At 30.6% G+C, this 22,876-nt stretch overlaps 1 protein-coding gene across 1 annotated transcript in view; it reads right to left on the minus strand.

The window, feature by feature from the left end:
• The window catches only part of LOC107455734 (trithorax group protein osa), a gene marked incomplete in the record, with an annotated part of 132,862 nt that overhangs the window by 89,341 nt on the left and 20,645 nt on the right, over nucleotides 1–22,876 (minus strand). Inside the window, 1 exon segment of the mRNA XM_043044854.2 lies at nucleotides 1,849–2,025. Within this exon segment, the coding sequence (XP_042900788.1) occupies nucleotides 1,849–2,025 (177 nt within the window).

Below are 22,876 nucleotides of genomic sequence, written 5' to 3' on the forward strand. Positions count from 1 at the left end.
GTAAAGACATACAAGATTATGCTCAACACTGTAAAATTTTAATTAAAAAAATAAAATTTTAAAAAATAAACAACAATTGCTGCTTCTAAATTAGAGATGCAACAAATATTTGGTATTTAGCCTATACTGAACGCGGAATAATGGAAGACGAATAATGGAACGAATCGACGAATAATGGAAGAATCGTCTGCCGAAGACAAAACTTAATTCGTTTACATCCATCTTTCTTGTTTTCTGCCCTGGAAAGGGTTTATTCGATTAACAAAATAATAATGAAGATAAACAAATTTGTGAAGGGTCCGATTAAAAGAAAAATCATTTTGTGAAGGGTCCGTTTTTAAGTTAAAATATTTTGTGAAGGGTCCGTTTTTATGAAAAGATATTTTGTGAAGGGTCCGTTAACGGACCCAAATTTCTTCTAAACAGACCCCTGGCACTATTAACAAAATGCAAAATAATTTTCAAAGACTTTAAATAAAATAACTCATGATAAAATAACACTTTTCTGACAAAGAACTCTTTTCTGGATTATATTAGAAATTATAAAAATGACCATGAGATTTTTCGGTTCGATATCAGAGGGTGCAGAGTTGTACATGAGACTCACCAAACCCAGCTCAGTAGACATGCAGACTCGCAAGCATTTAATCAAACGTGTAGAATTATTGGACCGAAATAGATTGTTGTTGAATGAATTGTGAAAATGTTGAATAGAACAATATATGAAAAGCACGCTTTTGCATAATACGTGCCGAAAATCGACGTGGTAAAGAGAAAAATCTCATCTTCGAAAAGGGAAAATTAAGAACTTTATAAAAACACCCAATGAAAAGGGCACCAATAAAAGCTTTTAAGAAACGAAAATCAAAAATAAGCACCTTTAAACATTTTGTAAAAACGCTACGCACCATGTAAATATATCTTTCAAAACTCATCACAGGTTATAAAAAGTATGAACTAGTGAAATCCTTTTTATTGTTCCACGGAACACTAGTTTCAATATAACTTTGAGCTTAAGTCATTGTTTTATTTTTCCTACATTGTTTCTTAAGTATATACCATTATTTTCGTAGCGATGCATACTTCAATAAACATATTTTTAAAAAAGCGAAGTAGGAAAAAAAATTATTTAATAGGACGGTTTTTTGGTCCAGGGAATCTGATATTGGGGCATAATTTTAACAAAGAAGTGTTAATTAACCAAACCACTATATGGCAAGTTGACTACAGTCTGAAAAAAATTTAAAAAGTGGTATAAGGTATGGTAAATTTTATATGCTTAAATTTCACGTCAATTCCGTTGGTATTTTTGCTACACAGATATTTAATTTACAAATATTGGGGCAAAGTTGTTGGAATAAGCATACGGCATTCAGAGATTTAAAATTATCACATCAAGTCATAGATAAAAAAAATTCCAAATCTCATTATATACAAAATATACATATGGAGTCGTGGTGGCACAAGGGATAGAGCGTTAGTCTCCTAATGAGATGAACCAGCTTCAAATCCTGCGGTGGCTGGTTAATATAAAATCCGCACCCGGACCACAGTGCTGACGTGAAATTTCCTCAGAGGTAGAATGGATCGTGGGTTAGAGTCCCTTTGCCGCCAAACTAACCGTGGGAGAATCTCGTGGTCTTTCTCTCTATGTAACGCAAATGCGGGTTAGTTCCATCAAAAATTCCTCTACAAAGGCAAATTCCTCCGAATACTTGATCCAGGAGTTCCTTTGTTTTCTGGATTGGGTTCAAAATGACAGGTCTGCGGATTCGTAGTCGTCATCCCACTAATTGGGTCAACGAGGGTTATAAAATAAAAATGGATCATATTAAAAGAGTATGTTACCTGTTGAGGAGGATAGTTCTGCCGGACTGAGGGAGGAGGCGCGGCTTGTGATTGAGACTGACTATAAGGATGGTACTGCTGGGAATATTGACCTTGAGGGGGACCACCTCCTCCTGGCTGCTGCCCACTGTATGACCTTTTCATTGAAGGATCAGCCACTGGACCACCGCCACCACCCTAGGAAAAGAAAACAAAATAATAAAGGTTTGATCATTATGGTTAGTTAAAACATCAGCCATTATTAAATCAGTTAATTTCTTTCTTTTCTTAGTCCCTCCCCTTTAAAAAAAATAAAAAAAAGTTTTCCCTTCACATTTATATGGTGTCTTTAAGATCAAGTTCTATAAACCAATTTAATGTCCCTCAAAAATTATAAATCAAAAAATTATTTTTTAAAAAAAATTGAAATGTTTTGAATACTATGTTACTCTTTCAGGTATAAATAAATCACCTGTTCTTAGAAAACTCCACTTAAAATAGATGAAAGGAAGAAAAAAATACAGAAATGTCCTGATAATCGGATATATTTAGAAAAAAAAAGATATTTGATAGTAAAAATTGTGTTCCCCCCCCCATAAGATGACTGTAAGTTTTGAACAGTTTTTAACAATTAAATTTTGATATCTCCAGTTACATTATAAATTTAAAAAAATGTATCGAAAACCTTAATCTTAATATTAATTCTTAAAATTTATTAGTATTTCAAAAACCCGAACTTGAATTCGTATTTCTAAACACACACAAAAATCAGGAACATCATGACAAAAAGGCAAATAAGTATAAAATATTTTGTTGCAGTAAGGGCAAAAGCGAACCCTGGAATATATTTTTTCAATTAAAGACAAATAATATAATCCACAGAGAAAAAAACAATCGACACGCTAACATTTTTATTCAAAGAGAATTGTGGGCTACTTTTGCCCTTAAAAAAGAATATTGTATTACAGTGGGTTTCTTCTCACTGTAATAACCAAAAAAGCAACCTGGTATTTTACAGAGCTGCCAGAGAGAAATTCCTCACTCTTCCATAAATAGAATAATTAAAAACACGATACTTAAGAGTCATGAAAATAATTGAAATGGACAACAAATTGGTGTCCGGAAGGAGACTCTGAATAAGATCCTTGATCACCGGAGACGCATGCCTTCGTGTTGGACTGCCTTGCCGCTCACCTCCATAGACTTAAGATCTTTCCTGATCCAAACTGCGGGGAGGACTCCCCAATGAATGCTGAGCATCTGCCCCGCAGTTGCTGGCAACATCTGTAACAGATACTGGAAAGCTAGGGAACAGTTGCCGGCACTGCTAACTGGTTAATTTTTTGTTCATGTTTATATTTCTATTGTTGATATTCTATTTAATCTTTCTTAGTTCTAATTGTTTTTGCATTTCGAATGTTTTAATGTTTTCAAATTGATTTTTTCTTATTTGTTGTTATTCTACATGGGTCTGTGAGAAGTGTTTTTACACTCCAGAGAATGATATACACAAGTGCTGCTGCTAGAAATAAAAAAATTTTAAAAAAATAATAAATAAATAAAACATTTTTATTCAATGGTTGATAATTAAAAAAAAGAAAATTAATTAAAAAAAAACTTTCAAAATAATAATGCAGTAAAATGAAAATGCTCATTGATATAATATGTATCTAAAAATCAGTTATAAGCAGATTTATTTCTTCTTTGTAAGCTTTAGATATTTTATTCAATTATTATATCTTTTCTATCATGCACTTATTTACTTTACTTTCAAGTAAAAATAAAATTTAAAAAAAATCAAAGCAAACAAAATTATATATTATTATACATTATAAACAAAATTAAGGCTTTATTAAATATTATCAACAAAAATACTCAAATGAAGGAATTTTTACTTAAGAAGAATTACAGCTATTTCACTTTCGACCAGACTTTACATTTCCTCAAAACTCATGCGTTTTCTGAATTACTTTAAATCTTAATTTTTACTACCTAAATTTAATTGCTTTTTTTTTGTCGAGTTTTTTTAAAATGAAACAACGAGGGTCTCCCTTTGTAAACTTTGCAAATTCGAACATTATTATAAACATTATCTTAACACTATTGTAAATTTATTCTAACATACCTTTATTTTTGTATGAAATTTTTTTTTCTCAGTGAAATTTTTTTCTGTATGATCTAGTCGAAAATGTTCTCATAATAAAAATAACTTTCATTGCTAGTAATGTTAAATGCATGTTTTTATTAAATTCAAGTTGAAATTTAACTACGGGCAATGTTTTTTATGGAATTTTAAAATTGGATGCTATTTTAAGCCCACAATTTTACAATAGCAAAATTATCCTTCTCATGTGGGAAAAATTATACAGAAATTTACCTGTCATAAATGATTTTTATTTGAAGTGACAATTATTGAAAATATTTTTTTAATTTACAATATTTTTGTATTGATATTTTAATATAATTTTTAATTTTCACAAAATAGGTACCTCCCCCCCCCAAAAAAAAACAAGAGGAACCCCCTGACTAAAAATAAGAAGTGCTTTATTTATTTAGGACTTTGATAAACAACGATGGTTATCTTTCAGTTTTAGTAGCAATCAACGAAGAGAAGACATTAATTCGTGTATATCTAACTTTATTGGCTGCAAATGAAAAATTGCTAAAGAATTCCAATGTGAGATGAAGAAAAAACTAAAAGAATCTTAAATTATTTCCAGCGGGGCCAGAGCCTAGAACTTTCCGGAGCTGTGTTTTCCCTGGAGCAGGACCGGAGCTCTAAATTTTTTCATGCTTCAGCAATTTCATTATATCCTACCAAGGGTTTGTCCAGACATTTTGTAAAAGGTCCGTTTTTGTAAAATTGTGAAAAAATTGCTCGTAATTTGTGAATATAAAATAAACGTTAAGTCACATTCGTTCTACCCGGGTCCACTTTTGTGAATTTGTGCAAATAAGGTCCTGTTATTGCAAAAAAACTTTTTCAAGGAGTTTTCAAATTGTAAAAAGATACAAGATTAAGCTCAACATTGTAAAATTGTAACAAAAAAATTAAATTTTAAAAGATAAACAGCAATAGCAGCTACTGAATTAGAGATGCAAGATACAAATATTTGGTATTTAGCCTATACTGCTGAACGCAGAATATTCATTTCGGACGAATAAAGGAAGAAGCGTCTGCCGAAGACAAAACTTAGTTCGTTTACATCTGTCTTCCCCCCCCCCCTGGGAAGGGGTTATCCGATTAGCAAAACAATAATGAGGATAAACAAATTTGTGAAGGATTCGATTAAAAGACAGGGGTCTGTCCAGACATTTTGTGAACGGTCCGTTTTTCGTGAAATTGTGAAAAAATTACTCACATTCTTTCAACCAGGGTCCGCTTTTATGAATTTGTGCAAATAGGGTCCGTTATTGCAAAAAAAAACTTTTTCAAGGAGTTTTTAAATTGTAAAGACATACAAGATTATGCTCAACACTGTAAAATTATAATTAAAAAAATTAAATTTTAAAAAATAAACAACAATTGCTGCTTCTAAATTAGAGATGCAACATACAAATATTTGGTATTTAGCCTATACTGCTGAACGCAGAATATTCATTTCGGACGAATAATGGAAGAATCGTCTGCCGAAGACAAAACTTAATTCGTTTACATCCATCTTTCTTGTTTTCTGCCCTGGAAAGGGTTTATTCGATTAACAAAATAATAATGAAGATAAACAAATTTGTGAAGGGTCCGATTAAAAGAAAAATCATTTTGTGAAGGGTCCGTTTTTAAGTTAAAATATTTTGTGAAGGGTCCGTTTTTATGAAAAGATATTTCGTGAAGGGTCCGTTAACGGACCCAAATTTCTTCTAAACAGACCCCTGAAAGATATTTTGTGAATAGACCCAAATTTCTTCTAAACAGACCCCTGCCTACCGACATTCAAAATGTGTGCAGCATTGTCGCATGCGAACATATAATAAAATTTCTGGAGCTTAGCTTATTATCTAGAAGCAAAGGCATCGAAAATTTCTCTGATTCTCTCAGACGCGTGAAATTATATTTGGTTAGTAGAATCAAGGCAACAGAATCATGGAAACAATTTTACCTTGTCCCCCAGTCGGGTTCAAAATTGGCTCAATATGGATGCCATGTGAACATGCACCGGGGAACCAATATTGGGATATTTAGATTCTTTAATATTGGTTTTATATATAGTCACATGGTCTACATTGGGCCCTGTATATTATATATAATGGATATAGGTCCTAGGCTTAGGAGTCGGTCTTAACGCAGTTTTTGAAGCTCTGTTGCCGAGGAAAATAAAATAAAAAGCCATAGTTTTAGTGCCTTACACTTGAAGCAATGTGATGAGTGATTAACTATAGATATAATCTTGCTTTGAAGAATTATCTAGGCTCTAGAACAGAAAAATAACTTAAATATTTTAAAAGTTATTAAACTTTTTTAAAAAATCTCTTATTTGGCGACATTTTTCAATTTAGATGAAAAATATCAAAATCACTGCCTCATTCTCAGTTTTTACATATTTTTAGCATTGGAGTGAGTTATTAAATATAAAAAAAATTAGACCACAAATGCTTTTCTCCTTATTGTGCCATTTGCAGAGTAAACATAGAGAGCGCTGGCTTTAAATAGGCTATACTTAATCTAAGAGTCATGAGTAACAGTTGCAAATTCACAGCAGTTATAAAAATAGCGTATTATTCCCATAAAAAGCATCATTTCATAATACGACGGAGCCTTCGAAAGACAGCCTTAGAATAATGAATATGAAATATCGGGTGAATCGAACAGTTATAGGGCCAATATCCAAAAACAATGGCCCTTTGAACTCTTACTGAGCCAAGGATTGTAAATATTGGCCCGATGAGGGCCCAAGTTATTTCGCTGCAAAGGAATCTTCAGGTATCTATTCCATCACATAAAACTACGGGTAACGAAATAGAAAATATTAATAATATAAAATTCACCTATGCTTTAAAACAAGTTGTTTCTCGCAATGTTCTAATTTTTTATTTAATTATTTACGATTTTTCATTATTTACAGAACGGACACAAATTCTCAGGAATAATAAATAAATAACCTGACTTTTTCATGAATTTTTTTTAAAAACTGATTTAAAAAAAATTTCCAGAATGAACTCATGGCATGAAATTTATTTATTTTTTTTTTTCGTTTCTGCCAAATACAAATGATAATTTGTACAATACTTCTACTTGCAATTGAAGCTGAAAAAGCAAGAATAAACTTAACAAACATACAAGTGAAAAGATTCAGCTAATAACAGTAAGGTGTTCACATATTATTGCAAGCTGCTGATAGATCAAAGTAAAATAAATACTTTAAATTACTGTGGGGAAATATGTGTTGCCAATTAGCATAATAAATGATTAAAATGAAATCATTGTTCAGGGTTGCCACTAATATTGTAAAAAAATAATAATAAATCCCAGTGGTTTCCCTGCACATATTATCAGGGGTCTGTCCAGACATTTTATGAAAGGTCCGTTTTTCGTGAAATTGTGAAAAAATAACTCACATTCTTTCAACCAGGGTCCGCTTTTATGAATTTGTGCAAATAGGGTCCGTTATTGCAAAAAAAAAAAACTTTTTCAAGGAGTTTTTAAATTGTAAAGACATACAAGATTATGCTCAACACTGTAAAATTATAATTAAAAAAATTAAATTTAAAAAAATAAACAATTGCTGCTTCTAAATTAGAGATGCAACATACGAATAGTTGGTATTTAGCCTATACTGCTGAACGCAGAATATTAATTTCGGACGAATAATGGAAGAATCGTCTGCCGAAGACAAAACTTAATTCGTTTACATCCATCTTTTTTGTTTTCTGCACTGGAAAGGGTTTATTCGATTAACAAAATAATAATAAAGATAAACAAATTTGTAAAGGGTCCGATTAAAAGAAAAATCATTTTGTGAAGGGTCCGTTTTTAAGTTAAAATATTTTGTGAAGGGTCCGTTTTTAAGTTAAAATATTTTGTGAAGGGTCGTTTTTAAGAAAAGATATTTTGTGAAGGGCCCGTTAACGGACCCAAATTTCTTCTAAACAGACCCCTGATTATACACAATATATTAAGAGGAGGAAACATACATTCACTGCTCTCTCGTGAACTTTATTAGGATAAAGATGCTAGTTTAAGTGGTTAGAGAAAAACTTTGAGAAATAAAAAGCAGCTCAACATAAAACAAATAATGCTATAAGAAACGAAATAGTATAATATAGTTAAATATCCAATAGATTGCGCTTTGAGAGATCTGCATTTTTTAAAAGACAAAAATAAGAAATAAAACTCCCTGTTTATTTAGGTTATCTTTAAATTCCCTGTATTTTCCAGGTTCTCCCAATGGAGGGGTCATCCTGCTATTTCCTTAAAACTGAAGACATGCGTAAATTTCTTCTGAAAAATTATACAAAATGATTTCGTGATTCTTTTTCGGCAAAAACAAAGAACTAGTAGCTATATAAAGTAAGACGAAATGGGGGCTCGGTAAAAACTTATCAAATGATTACTTCACAAAAATTATTTTTAGTAGTAATTTTTGTAAAAAATAAGCTTTTTAATTTTTACCATAACAATCCTGAGTATTATTAACTGCACTGAGTCCCGATAAAAGAGTTTTCTACGTTCATATGCAATTGACGAAAAAATTTATTTGAAAATATAACGTCTTTCAAAGTTCGCATCAATTGATATTTTTATTAGTTTCAGACAGTTGACAAAATTATGGTCCATTATAAAAACTACACAGACACAGGATACTTTATAAAAATTAAAAATTTTTATAAAGTATCCGATGATAATTTCGTCAATAAAACATTCAGGCGAAATAAAAATATGTGAAAAATCTTTAACGCTGTGAAAAATCGTTTCCATAATAATGCGATAAATCATACAAGACCAGCGGTCTGTATTTGTATACTTTTTTTTTTTTTTTTGGTAAAAAGTCCTGGAATTTGTGAAAAAAATGAATCATTTATTGAAACTACTACAGAATCAGTTTTTCCTGCTGGGTCTTGTTTTTGTGAAATTGTGATAAATCTAACCGTAATAATGTGATAAATCACACAAAACCAGTGATTTGTTCAGATTTTTTTTGTAAAAGACCTGTTTTGGAGAATTTCTGAATAATTGAATTACAATTTTTTAAATTAAAATTGGCGTAGAATGGGCCTATTTCTACTAGATTACTGTTTGTGCGAGAAAAATCATATCTTTCAAGGATGTTTTTAAAATATAGACGTCATCGACTAAGTATATCAGAATATAGTTTTTTTTTTAAGAAACAGTTAAAAAAAATATAGGCGTTATAAAATANGCCTATTTCTACTAGATTACTGTTTGTGCGAGAAAAATCATATCTTTCAAGGATGTTTTTAAAATATAGACGTCATCGACTAAGTATATCAGAATATAGTTTTTTTTTTTAAGAAACAGTTAAAAAAATATAGGCGTTACAAAAAGAAGGGTCCGTTTAAAAAAAAAAAAAAAAAAAAAAAAAAAAAAAAAAAAAAAAAAAAAAANAAAAAAAATAAAAAAAACCTCAAAATGAATACAATTTTCTAAGGAAGATCCGTTTTATTTTCATTCTATAACTATTTAATTGAATTTAAATTTCTCCTGAAATTGCTCTACGTTGAAGAGTCCATAAAACGAGGTATTTTGTAAAGTAATATAAATCTGAATGAAATATTTTAATTAAAGAAAATTAATGCTTAATAAAAAATTAAAAGAAATGTTTCTTATTGCTTTCTGAAACTCTCGCAGGCCACTGGTTGTGCACCCCTGCTTCAAAAAAATAAAAAATAAAAATAAAAATCAAGTTTCGAACATACCTCAAAAATCAATTATTACACAAAAACGTATCAATCTAGAAATCGCATTAATAAGTAAACACAATAATATATCTCAACAAATGAATTAAAAAAAGGAGTGAAAAAAGAAAGGAAGCAAGTGGAAGCCGTTTAATCAAATAAGAAAGAAAAATTAGATAAAAGACAGAAGGGGGGGGGAGGGATTGATAGTCTATCATCATTCTTTCCCTTTCCGTGGTGTACACAAAAACCACGTGGATAATTAACATAAATACATGTGACCTAGAAGCAACAGGAGAAGCGGCCGGAAATCGACAACAAATCTCTGGAAAAGCACGTGGCCATTCTAAGAACACCCTCTCTTGCTTACCCCCCTCTCTATTCCTCCCACCCTCTTTCATCCCATTCCTAAGGATGTATTTGTGTGTAGTTTGAATGGATGCATGCATGCATGGGTGTGCGCGACGTGAAATAGAGGTCAATGGCTCACTCACACTCAAAGCTGTTTACATTGGGCCAGAGGAAGAAGAAAAAAAACAATAAAAACTGAAACGATCGTTCTCGCAATTTTAACTTGCTTCTTCTAATCCAATAAAAAAGGAAACCATAAATCCATGCCTCCGCCAAACTCTCTTTAATTCTCACTCATTTTAATACATTTATTTCAAACAAATAAATCGAAGATATCAAAACTTTTTTATGTGCCGATAAATAGCATATTATCCGCATCTATAATGAAAGATATGTAGAAACAACTTAATTATCAAACGTTCGATACAACCTTAAGCTTCAAATAAATAATTTATATCATAAAAGAGACTTGATGAATCAATACGATTTTTCAACTCGAAGTTCAATTTTGCTGAAAAATATCCACTAAAAAAAGATTTACTTTCTACAAACTTGTTTTCGAAAATATCTTTGCAGTTTATATATCGTATAAAATCCCATAACCTAAGAAACAACTTTCAAAGAAATATTTTCATAAAAATTAAAGACAGAATAAATAAAAATTATTTCATAGATTTGACGATAAATTCAAATTGATTAATTAAATATAGAAATCAATTGAAACCTTTCATGCTACAGATAATTCAAAATAATTTATTCCGTTGAGAAATATAGTGGGAAAATAAGGGGAGGAGATCTAGATCAAATATGCACAATATCGCTATTTCACTTAAAATAACACTTATTATATAATACATATCGTACAACCGTATAATTGAATCGTCAAAATAACAAATAACTCGCTAAGAAATATAGTGAAATTTCTAAATATTGTTTCGATAATACTGAATTTCAAATTTATTTAAAGGTTTCTAATTTTTGAGTATTTTTTTGTAGTTTCTTTTCCCCCTTCTATTTAACAAACTTCCATTTTGCGATTTTTTTTTTCCGAGGAACCTAAAACATTTTGGAAATTTTTTCGTAAAATAACTTCCACACAGCGAAGTGAATTTTCTATTTAACGAATTATTCTTTAAGATCCGCTTCCCCTATTTTTCAAACTTGTTAGCGCATTTTATGGGGAAATGACCTTGAATTGATATTCGCAGCCACTTAAATTTTAAAGAAAGCGGTAAAATTCCTTCCCCTTTCTGCTTGCATTTCATACAGGAATCCATGCCAAAAATCAATTTACGAGAAAGCATAACAGAAATTTCGAAACCATGGAACTATGATGTTACAGATCTATTTGCAACAGTTTTGCTAAGGCCGTATTCAGCGTGGAGAATTCGGAAAGTGCAGAGAATGAGAATAACATTCTTTCAGAACTTTAAAAAAAGATGTGGGTACAGCTAAGAGAGAACCAAGATATTAACGATGATGTACTTGATTAATGATTTTTTTTTTTAATTGATTCTGAAGCTGCAACCACAGAAACATTAACTGAATCGGATATTTTGGACTGAGTGAAAAATAAAAACAATACTGCCATAAATTGTGAGGAGGATGAAGAAGATGAGAATGATGAAGAAATCACCAAGCCTTCATATAATAAAATGTTAAAATCACTTGAAACAATTCGATGTACAAATTGCTATTTTAATTATGTCGAGTGCTTATAGAATTAAAACCTGTTTTGCGTTGTTTAAGTATTTCAAATGGCGTTTTTCTAATAACGAATTTGACAAAGAACTTTTTATAGGGATTTAGTGACTTCGTTAAATAGAGGTCCGACTGTTTATAGGTTTAAAGATACTTTAGGTTCGCTCAACTATCATCGTGCCGACTACAACAATAATTTCAAAAGATTATTGGAACGAAGACACTGAATATTTTACAAGGTCTTTAAAAATTACCAGCTATTTCTAAAAAAGGTGGATTTATGATTAAAATTATCGATATCCTGTAATTTCCCGAATGCGAAATGGAATTAATATTATCTGACGTTCATAGTATGTTCATTTCAATGCATGCTGTTTAGTAAGTCCTGCGATGCCACTATTGTAAACTAAATTGTTCGAATTCCGATGCGACGACTGCAAAAATTACCATTTTGCAATTTGCTCCACATGCAAAAAGTTAGATTACATTACATATTAGATACATTTGGTATTACATTACATATTAGATACATTTGGTATGGCTCAGGACCTTGACTGAAATCAAAATAAGAAATATTTTCATTAATTTTTCCAGTGCAATATTTAGGCATAGAGTTATTTTATATACGTCGCATTAGAGCTGCACAATGGGCTATTGGCGACGGTCTGGGAAACATTCCCGAGGATGATCCGATGACATGCCATCACAATTTTGATCCTCTGCAGAAAAGATGGCTCCTTCGGTAGCTCGACGACCTGCACGCGAGGCCAGCTACTTTAGGGTAGAATAGTTTAACGAGGATCGATAAAGCGCACTCTCGGTCCATACGTAAAAATGGTCACTCACCCGCTTACTGACCGCAGTCAGTGTTGCTTGACTTCGGTGCTCTACTGGGAACCGTGTTGTTACGACCAGTCCACTGCAGGACTTCTGTTTCAATGAATATTGGGTTCTAACCCGCTTTGGTTGCAACAATTGCCTCGGCAAGCCACTTCAGCTGTCCGCACTGAGTCCTTTAATAAACTTTCCGAAAAGGTAAATGCGGCAGACGAATTCACTGCCAAAAGCAACCCAGAAGCGGGTACATCAGAGAAATTAAATTTATCAACAAAATAAAAAAACTTTCTAAAAAGAAGTTAGTGTTCTACGAAGATCATGATCTTGTGTTAAACTGCAAGTATCAGAGCCTCTAGAAATCAGTATCGTTTTAATCGCCAAAACTCCAATTATAAGGATGGGTCAAAATCTAGAGAAACTGTTTGTTTGTACTATCGTCCTTTTGGTAAAAAACCAACCAGGTGCTGCTGATTCTCAAAAAATCGGAAACTAATTAGGCCATCGTTGCCGGCGCACGACGATGTTAGCCAGAATTCAAGTCGCCTTTTTGTTTATGATCACTCTCCTAACAGCAAAATAACATGAATCACGGCTCATAAAAGTTTTAAAGGGCCTTTGTTTTTCGATATTGCCCTCATATAGAACTTTCAGATTCACCTGATATTTCACAGTAGTTTTACAACCAATATCGGTCTTATATAAAATTGTCAGATTCACCCGAAATTTCAAATCCATTATTTAGCCGATCTACATTGACCAATGTAGGCCATATATAGGCTATTCTAGGACCAATATTAAAAAATGTAGACATTCCAATATAGGTCCTTCAATGCATGTTCTTATAGGACCCAATATTGAGTCAATTTGAACCCAACTGGGACTAAGGTAAAATTGTTGCTAGGGTCTAGTAAACGAAATTTACTTCTGGGGTTGTTGAAATGTCGGTTTTATCCGTTTATTCAAAACAGCAAAAAAAAAAATTAAAAAAAATAAATAAATAAATAAAATTTTAAAAAATCCAGATCTAAAGTTTTACTTGTATGTTGCAAACCCTTCGTAAGTGCAAATGTTTGGGGACACTCCTTGAGCTCTTAAAATTTATGAAAAAAATTTTGTTGGTGTTAAGAATTGCCACGAGGCGGCGCTCTCATCATATAACGCATTATTATTCAGTTGCCATTCAACTCTAGAACAGAGAGCATCTCCCTGTCACTCAATGTGATCTTGTAAATTTTATGTTATTAAGTTTCAAAATAAATGTTTATGTTTGTTACAGTCCGCTACTTAATAGCTCAATATATCACGAACACTAAACAGTTGGACTTTTAACGTTGGTAATAAACAAGCAACATAGCTGCCAACATGAATAGGAAAAAAAACAGCAGATTTTACGAAATAATACATTTCATGATAATTATTGAATAATCAGGAGTCTGTACACACATTTTGAGAAAAGTCCTGTTTTTGTAAAATTGTGAAAAAACTATTCATAATTTGAGACACATTCTTTCAACCAGGGTCTTGCTTTTGTCAAATTCTGCAAATCGGGTCCTGTTATTGCAAAAATTGCTAAAAACCTTTTCAAGAAGTTTCTCAATTGTAAATAGATACAAGATTCTGCTCAACAATTGCTGCTACTAAATTAGAGATGCAACGTACAAATATTTGATATTTAGCCTATACTGCTCAGCACAGACTATTCATTTCGGACGAATAATGGAAACAATTTTAATCTCACATTTTTAATAATTTCAATTGACATATTTTAAGTATCACAACTTAGAAATGTATCACTTTTAATGTGTTACGCATTAAGTAAACTTAAAAAATTACCAGAAATTTATTTTTATTTACATAATATTCCATTAATTAATTTTATTCTATATATAATATTCTATTAATTAATTTCTATTAAATTGAACAATTATTTATTTACAATAAATAATTATGGTTTAATATTAATAAGAATGTGCACACGATGTTTGTAAAAGTAGAAATATTTTCTTAGAATACTAGATTTGGTATTTAAACTTAGGGAAACTTAGTTTGTCTCTAACCGTCGTTCTCCCCCCCCCCGGGGGAAGAGTTTATTCGATTAACAAAACAATAATGAAGATGAACAAATTTGAGAAGGGATAGATAAATTGTTTTGTGAAGGGCCCGTTCTTATGAAAAGATATTTTGTGAAGGGTTGGACCCAAATTTCTTCTGAACAAATCCCTGATAATGTACTAAATATTTCACATAGACAGAATTTTTATGGTCATCAAAATAGAAAAGCCGTATTATTTTCCAGTTATAATTGACATTAAATGGAAGTGAAATGCTTATTATGCTTACTCATACTTTTGAATAGTAAAAGGCATCTAAATCATCAGATAGTTAAAAAAAAACTTTTAAATAATTTAAAAAGGAAGTTCTAAATTTTCAAAAAAAAAACATATTTGGGGGGAGGGGAATAAAAAAAAAAGATTTTAACTGATTTCGATAAATGTGGCTCGCTTCATTATGTATTCATTACAGATTTAAATATTCAAGCAAGAGATGTGTGCAAAAATGCTTATTTCAATAGGGATTTTTTTAGGAAATTTTCGAGAATTTTCTTAAAATGCACGAGAACCAGGAGAATTTTTATTAAGGAGAAACAGACAAAATCCAGTAGTTCACTCGAAAATCCAGTAGAGTTGGCAGCTATGAAGCAATAATATATGCTGATTTTCTTAATGAATATGGGCTTTTAGTTGCAGAGATGCCAACTTGCTCCGGACAGCGAATTTTTTCGAATGGTAGTCTTTTAATGTATGATTTTTCATTCAGTAAATTCGATTTATAGGGCTTTTACTCACCACTACTTCTAAATAATTCAAATGTCACTTTGTAACAGTTAATCCGTGTTTAGCCTTTTAGAAAAAGTAACAGATATTCAGCAACATTTAGTTACCGTTTTTTAAAGTATTTTGTTCAATCAAAAGCAGTTAGCATTAAAAGATTCAACTTTAAAATCCCTTGGACGATATCGTCCTACTATATTGTCTACTATATCGATGATTACTATATCTTCTACTACAACTACTGATCCAAGAATTTACAAAATGTTGAATCAATTCAAAGACATAACCGTGGAACATTCGACAGATCACACATGACGTCACTCACCCTATTATAACAACTGGTCCCCCAGTTTTTTAAAAACCTCGACGTTTGGAAAGTCATGGAGGTATAACATATAATAATTTTAAAAACGTTCAAAGCTTGAAATTTATTCTGAATATTTTAATTTAGAAAGAAAGAAAAAATCAGATGCCTGATTTAATTGATTCATTTAGTGACATTATTTAGACATTAGTTCCCCATGCCTTCTAACGCATCTAAACTTAATATAAGCGCAAAGCACGTGTCAAGATGAGAGGCATCAAAGAGAAAACTGATCCAAAAAAAATTTTTCATGAACAAAATAAACTCAATTCTTTTTTTATAATTTACATTTACTACTCGATTTATTTTTTTCATATGTGTGGCATTTAAAATCTTAATTTCTCTCAGTGGTACAGTAATGCTGGAAATTGTGGTGAGTGATAGGAAATATCCAGAAATGAGAAGAGAATAATGACGCACAAGAAAGAAAGAAAAATGAGGCCGTCTTCTACCTTTAAAAGAAAATGGGAGACTGGTCCGACCAGTTTGGCTGCATCACATAAGAGCACTTTTTCGAAGAATCCAAATGAACAAGAAACAAGTACGCTGCTACTCAGCAGAATGTTTTCCTTACTACTCCATGCAAGAGATTATCCGTTTTTTAAAAAGCTGTAAAAAGTATTGGAAAGTTCGATAATATCTGATTGACTTGAAGATTATCTATACATGAGCTGTAGTTGGTTCTTATAGAAGCTACACTTAAAATATAATTTTTCATGTAATACACTTATTTGACCGATGTTTTTATTTATTTTTTTACTTTTTATTTTATTTTAATGTTTATATAAGAAATGCTCAAACAAGAAAAAAAGATAAATAAGAATCGATTTAAATAACAGAAACCAATCTTTAAGGAGAAAAAAGTGAAACATTTGAGAGAATATGGATAACTATAATGAAAAAAACACAACTACTTCCACTTCGAAAATTTTACAAGGAATGATAGTTTAATTAATAAACTGAATTTTGAAACTGAATCTGTTAATTAATAAACTGAAGGTTTCTGATAGTTTAATTAATAAACTGAATTTTGAATATGCTTGCTAAATACATAAACTTAAATAAAACAACAAAATCATCAAAAAGAAATAAGCTAATCTAATTCCAACCTGGCGAGTAGCCGACTTATAACAACACACATTGTTTAATATTTATTTGTTGTTAAGAGTCAGGCTAGCAGAAAATGCCGTTAGCAGGTTAAATTTAGTAGGAATAACACTACCTGTGACGTAGGTATACACAATTAAGAATTTAACCATCATCTTACTAAGCTATCCAGGGGTTTGCTTAGAAGAAATTTGGGTCCGTTAACGGACCCTTCACAAAATATCTTTTCATAAAAACGGACACTTCACAAAATATATTAACTTAAAAACGGACCCTTCACAAAATAATGTATCTTTTATTCGGAACCTTCACACATTTGTTTATCTTCATTATTGTTTTGTTAATCGAATAAACCCTTCCCAGGAGGGGGGGGGGAGAAAGACAGATGTAAACGAACTATGTTTTGTCTTCAGCAGACGCTTCTTTCATTATTCGTACGAAATGAATATTCTGCGTTCAGCAGTATAGGCTAAATACCAAATATTTGTATGTTGCATCTCTAATTTAGTAGCAGCAATAGCTGTGTATTTTTAAAATTTTAAGTTTTTTTTATTATAATTTTACAGTGTTGAGCATAATATTGTATGTCTTTACAGTTTAAAAACTCCTTGAAAAAGTTTTTTGCAATAACTTTTTCCCTATTTTGCTTTTACCCTATTTTGTACAAATTCACAAAAGCTGGACCCTGGTTGAAAGAATGTGACATAACGTTTATTTTATATTCACAAATTACGAGTAATTTTTTTCACAATTTTACAAAAACGGACCTTTCACAAAATGTTTGGACAGACCCCTGCTATCTTAAGCAATCAGTTAAAAAATATTTAAATGGAAATCCCTTTAAGGAATATTCAATGATATTAGAAAACTTATAGAATTACAATGCACAAAAGAAAAATATATATATAAATAACCAAAATATAAAAACTAACGGAATACCTTAACAATTTAAACTATTCGAAGAATCTTAAACTGAACTTAACTACCTTATTTATGCAGATTACTGGCAACCAGGTGGATGAGCGATCAGGATGCTTAACTGAGAAGCCAGTGGTCGCGGGTTAGGACCCTGCTTTCGTTCTTTGTCTTATAATATGCAAATGTGGCCCACCCTATGAATGGGTATCTGTGACAATGTGCATGGGTAATGTTGGCCGCCACCGTGATTAGGGTTCTTCACAGGTGACCAACGCTCAATGAGTAACACTTTCGGCATCATCAGTGATCAGTGACAGGAATAAAATTCAGTTACATGAATAAAAAAAATTCTTTTAAATTTTTATTTTTAAAAAAAATTCGAATGAAAAATATCGACATTTTCGGTTTATCTAGGTTAAAACTAGTTCTTAGCGAGATCAGTATTGGAAACGTTTTTCTGGGAACTCGTTAAGAACTTTGTTATAACAGGATTATTTTTTCCTCAAAAATTTTAAATGACGCTTTTATCAACATTGAAAATTCTTGAGAAAAATATTAAATTTAGTGTATTATTACTAGCAGTAAATTTGTGATGATAAACCTAACCCATCTCAGACGTCTGCCACATTCGTTATATTTATTAAGTTCAAAATTGGTATTCATATCGCCGATAAGATAAATTTAATTTTAATATATTTTTTTTTCAAACTTCACTTACTATTATTCAATAATGAGCTTTTCGAAACTTTTTATTTCAATATTTAATGTGTATTATTTTTCGGAAACAATAAATATATCATTAAATAACTTATTTATTCAAAAGTTTGCCTATCGATGAGACATGAGGAAGCAATTATTGTTGCGTATCAGCACTGTAAAGATGCGAGTTCGAAATGAAATGCAAGTGTCCACTTTAATTTTTTTTTTTTTTTTTCTTAAATATAATTCCTGATTTATCTATTTTCGGAAATGAATTCGACGAAGTTTAAATAAAATTTTATTCAGAAAAATTTGGAACATTTTTGTTCTTTTAAAAGACATGCTGTCATTGAAAATAATTGTTCCATAGCTGTCAATATGGATCGAAAAAAAACCAGTAAATTTTACGAAATAATATAAATTTTATGATAATTGCTGCATAATGTAATAAACATTTTTCACGTAATGAATTTTAGAGATTTTTAACGTCACCAAAATAGAAATACTGCAATATTTCCTAGTTATGATTGACACATTAAATGAACTTGAAATGTTAAAAGATCTTTTAATTAATTCTTAAAAAAAGGAGTTATGAATAAAAATAAACTGAACAAAAAAAAGTTTTAAACTTATTTCTAATGTTTCATTACGTATTAGTAGTGCATTTTTAAATATTCAAGAAAGCTATAATCTGTGCAAAAAATGCTATTACAATAGGGATTTTTGCTAGAAAATTTACATTTTAGGGAATTTTCTAAAATGTAACAAAACTAGGAGAATTTTTATTAAATCAGTAGACTAGGAGAAACAGACAAAATCCAGTAGAATTGGTAGCTATGTTGTTTTAATTACAGTCTGACTTCTATTAACGAACTTCCATCTTGCAATTTTTTTTGGAGGAACCAAGAACATTTTGGAAATTTCTACGTAAAATAACTTCTATATAGCGAAGTAAATTCACTTTCCCTATTTCCCAAAAATATTTCGGAACGTTTCAAACTTGTTAACGCATTGAATGGGGAAATGACCTTGAATTGATATTCGCAGTCACTTAAATTTTAAAGAAAGGGTTCCTTCCCCTTTTTGCTCGCATTTTATACAGGAATCCATGCCAAAAATCAATATAAGAGAGAGCATAACAGAAATTTTCAAAGCATGGAACTAGGATGTTACAGATCGTATATTCTTAACAGTTTTGCTAAAGTTGGATTCTTGGTTAGAGCGGAGAATTTTGAATCTTTTAATCGGACCCTTCACAAATTTGTTTATCTTCATTATTGTTTTGTTAATCGAATAAACCAGGGATGGGCCAACTGTGCGGACGATTTCGTGAAAAACAAGGTTCAACTGTATTTTCAAAATGACCTGAGGCTCAGTGCAGAATGGGGGGGGGGCTTCTAAGAAGCACTTGTGTGATTTTTAAAAGGGTATTTCGGCAAATTTCCTGAAAAATTAAAAGGACTATAAATTTAGACATATGAAATAAGCTCAATTATTAAAGTCAAAAATGGAATTGTCGGAACCCACAATAATGAGTACAACAAATGAATCTAAACTACAACGCTCTATAAATAAATGATTTTCCATAAAACGGTAATTAAAGAATTATTTCAGTTGTTTAATTATATTTTTATGATATTAACTATAATTAGTTTAGAACGATATAAACAAGACATTTAGTGTCTGGGGAGTTTTGATAGAATTTTAAGCAATTCTGTATTGCATTGCCCATTTCTTTCTCTTTTTTTGTCCATTTAATTACTGAGTAACTATTTTAACAATCAATTTTCAAAAACTCTGGGCTGACTGGTTTATAGCAGGGTTTGTTGATTTAAATCAGCTTGATTTTAATCACGATTTAAATCAAATGATTTTTTTTTAAATCATTGATTTAAATCAACTATACTAGAAATATAGCATTTCTTGGTATGTGTTGTTAAATTCCAACACATTTGAAATTACATTTTTAAAAATCTTTTGTCTCTTGAGATTGAAAGTACAGATTAAAGTACACATTTAAGTTTTTTTTTTCTCATATTATGTTTATAGTATCTTTGACATCATCAGATTTTCTATAATAAAAATGAATATTTTAATATAAAAATATATAGATTAAGTTTTTATTTATTTTTTGATATATGACTACATTTATAAACACAATCTGTTACATTTATTTAGTCCCTTTGAAAATAAAAAGAAAAAAAATCACAATTTTAAATTAAAATTATGTTTTGGTAATTGAAATTTTGTTTCAATAGTTAAAGTATTCTTTAAATTCTCTATTTCATCTAGTCTTTAAATTTCAATCATGCATTTGTTTCAAAATGGTTGCTATGCATTTAAAGCTATGTATTATAATGAAAAATTGTTTTAGGTAGTTAGAGCTTCTAAAATATTCTTATAATACAATATTAATAGTAATTTAATTTAGATTAAACATTTATAAACTTCTTTTAGTCATAAATCAAAGTTCTTACAAGTGTATTTGAATAAAAATCAAAAAAATCCGATTTAAATCAAAAAATCTGATTTAAATCAAAAAAAATCACGAACCCTGGTTTATGGTTATGGCTGGTAATGAAGATTTCTTTAAAAAAAAAAAAAATATTTTCAAAAGTTAAATTTTTATTACTTACCTATATTTTAGTTGCAAATTTCGACTGGAAACTTATTTTGTATAAAGCTTATTATGTAAATAAAGGTAACTCATTTATTGTTTAATAATTAGGTCACATAGAGAGAGCGATTTCGTAAACTATCAAGTGTTGTAAATTGCTTGCTAAAAAAGAAATCAAATGTTTGCAGCAAAAATTACTAGTAACATCTTATAGTCCTAATTTTTTATCGTTCCTTACCACGTGAGCTATTAAATTCTGAAATTTTAATACGAGTTTATAACGACAAGCTAATTTTTACACTAGTAATTCGGTTATCACTAGTCAGGGGTCTGTTTAGAAGAAATTTGGGTCCGTTAACGGACCCTTCACAAAATATCTTTTCATAAAAACGGACCCTTCACAAAATATTTTAACTTAAAAACGGACCCTTCACAAAATGATTTTTCTTTTAATCGGACCCTTCACAAATTTGTTTATCTTCATTATTATTTTGTTAATCGAATAAACCCTTTCCAGGGCAGAAAATAGGAAAGATGGATGTAAACGAATTAAGTTTTGTCTTCGGCAGACGATTCTTCCATTATTCGTCCGAAATTAATATTCTGTGTTCAGCAGTATAGGCTAAATACCAAATATTTGTATGTTGCATCTCTAACTTAGAAGCAGCAATTGCTGTTTATTTTTTAAAATTTACTATTTTTTAATTATAATTTTACAGTGCTGAGCATAATCTTGTACGTCTTTACAATTTAAAAACTCCTTGAAAAAGTTTTTTTAGCAATAACGGACCCTATTTGCACAAATTCATAAAAGCGGACCCTGGTTGAAAGAATGAGAGTAATTTTTTCACAATTTCACGAAAAACGGACCTTTCACAAAATGTCTGGACAGACCCCTGCTAGTAATTCAAAATTTCACTAGTGATAAATCTAAAACGCTCGATTCATAACGATTCCATCGTAAATGCGGGTCATTTTCCGATCGTTTTATATCGGTCAGTTTTGATCGCTGTTTCGGCCATTTCAATGTAATTTTTAAAATTCCAGTATTTATCTACTATGCAATTAGGAAACCGAAAGCGAATTTCGAGTTAGAGTAACTTATCACTTTATGAGTTCAATTCTGTGATTTACGTGTCTATTTTACGTCGATTCTGTCGCAAATCCACATCTTTTATTGATAGTTATTGTTTCTTGTTTATTCCCACAAGGTTTTTCATACTCTGATATTTTCAATACGATGCTATTCGACACCCAATGTTTGACTTAAACCTTTATAATATTCGTTAAAATACCATAATTTTACTACCGACGCATTTGAATAATAAATTTTTGAAATATCCGATTTGAGACGATGTTAATTTATATCGCACTTTTTCGGCAGTTAGTTGTCGACATGGTTTCTTAAATATATTAATACAGTACAGAACCCGTTATCCGGAAATCAGAAAACCGGAAAACCAAAAAACCGGAATGAAATTCGATAAATTTTCCCGCCATTTTTTAAAAAAAAATTTTTTTTCCTCATAAGATTTTAGGATTTTTCTTTCTTTTTTGAAAGATGTTTACCTTACCATCATTTTGGAAATAATCATTAGTGTATTACTCCATCGTTTTTTCTTCTTCTTAAGATTATTTCCAAGAAAAAAATTTTTTAGTTGGGATTAACAATAAAAAAAAACGGCTTTTTGTAGCGATTCAGAAAACCGGAAAAATCAGTTATCCGGAATAGCGATGGTCCCGATCGTTCCGGATAATCGGTTCCCTACTGTA

The sequence above is a fragment of the Parasteatoda tepidariorum genome, chromosome 2 (genome assembly GCF_043381705.1).
Source record: "Parasteatoda tepidariorum isolate YZ-2023 chromosome 2, CAS_Ptep_4.0, whole genome shotgun sequence".
Classification (NCBI taxonomy): Eukaryota; Metazoa; Arthropoda; class Arachnida; order Araneae; family Theridiidae; genus Parasteatoda; species Parasteatoda tepidariorum.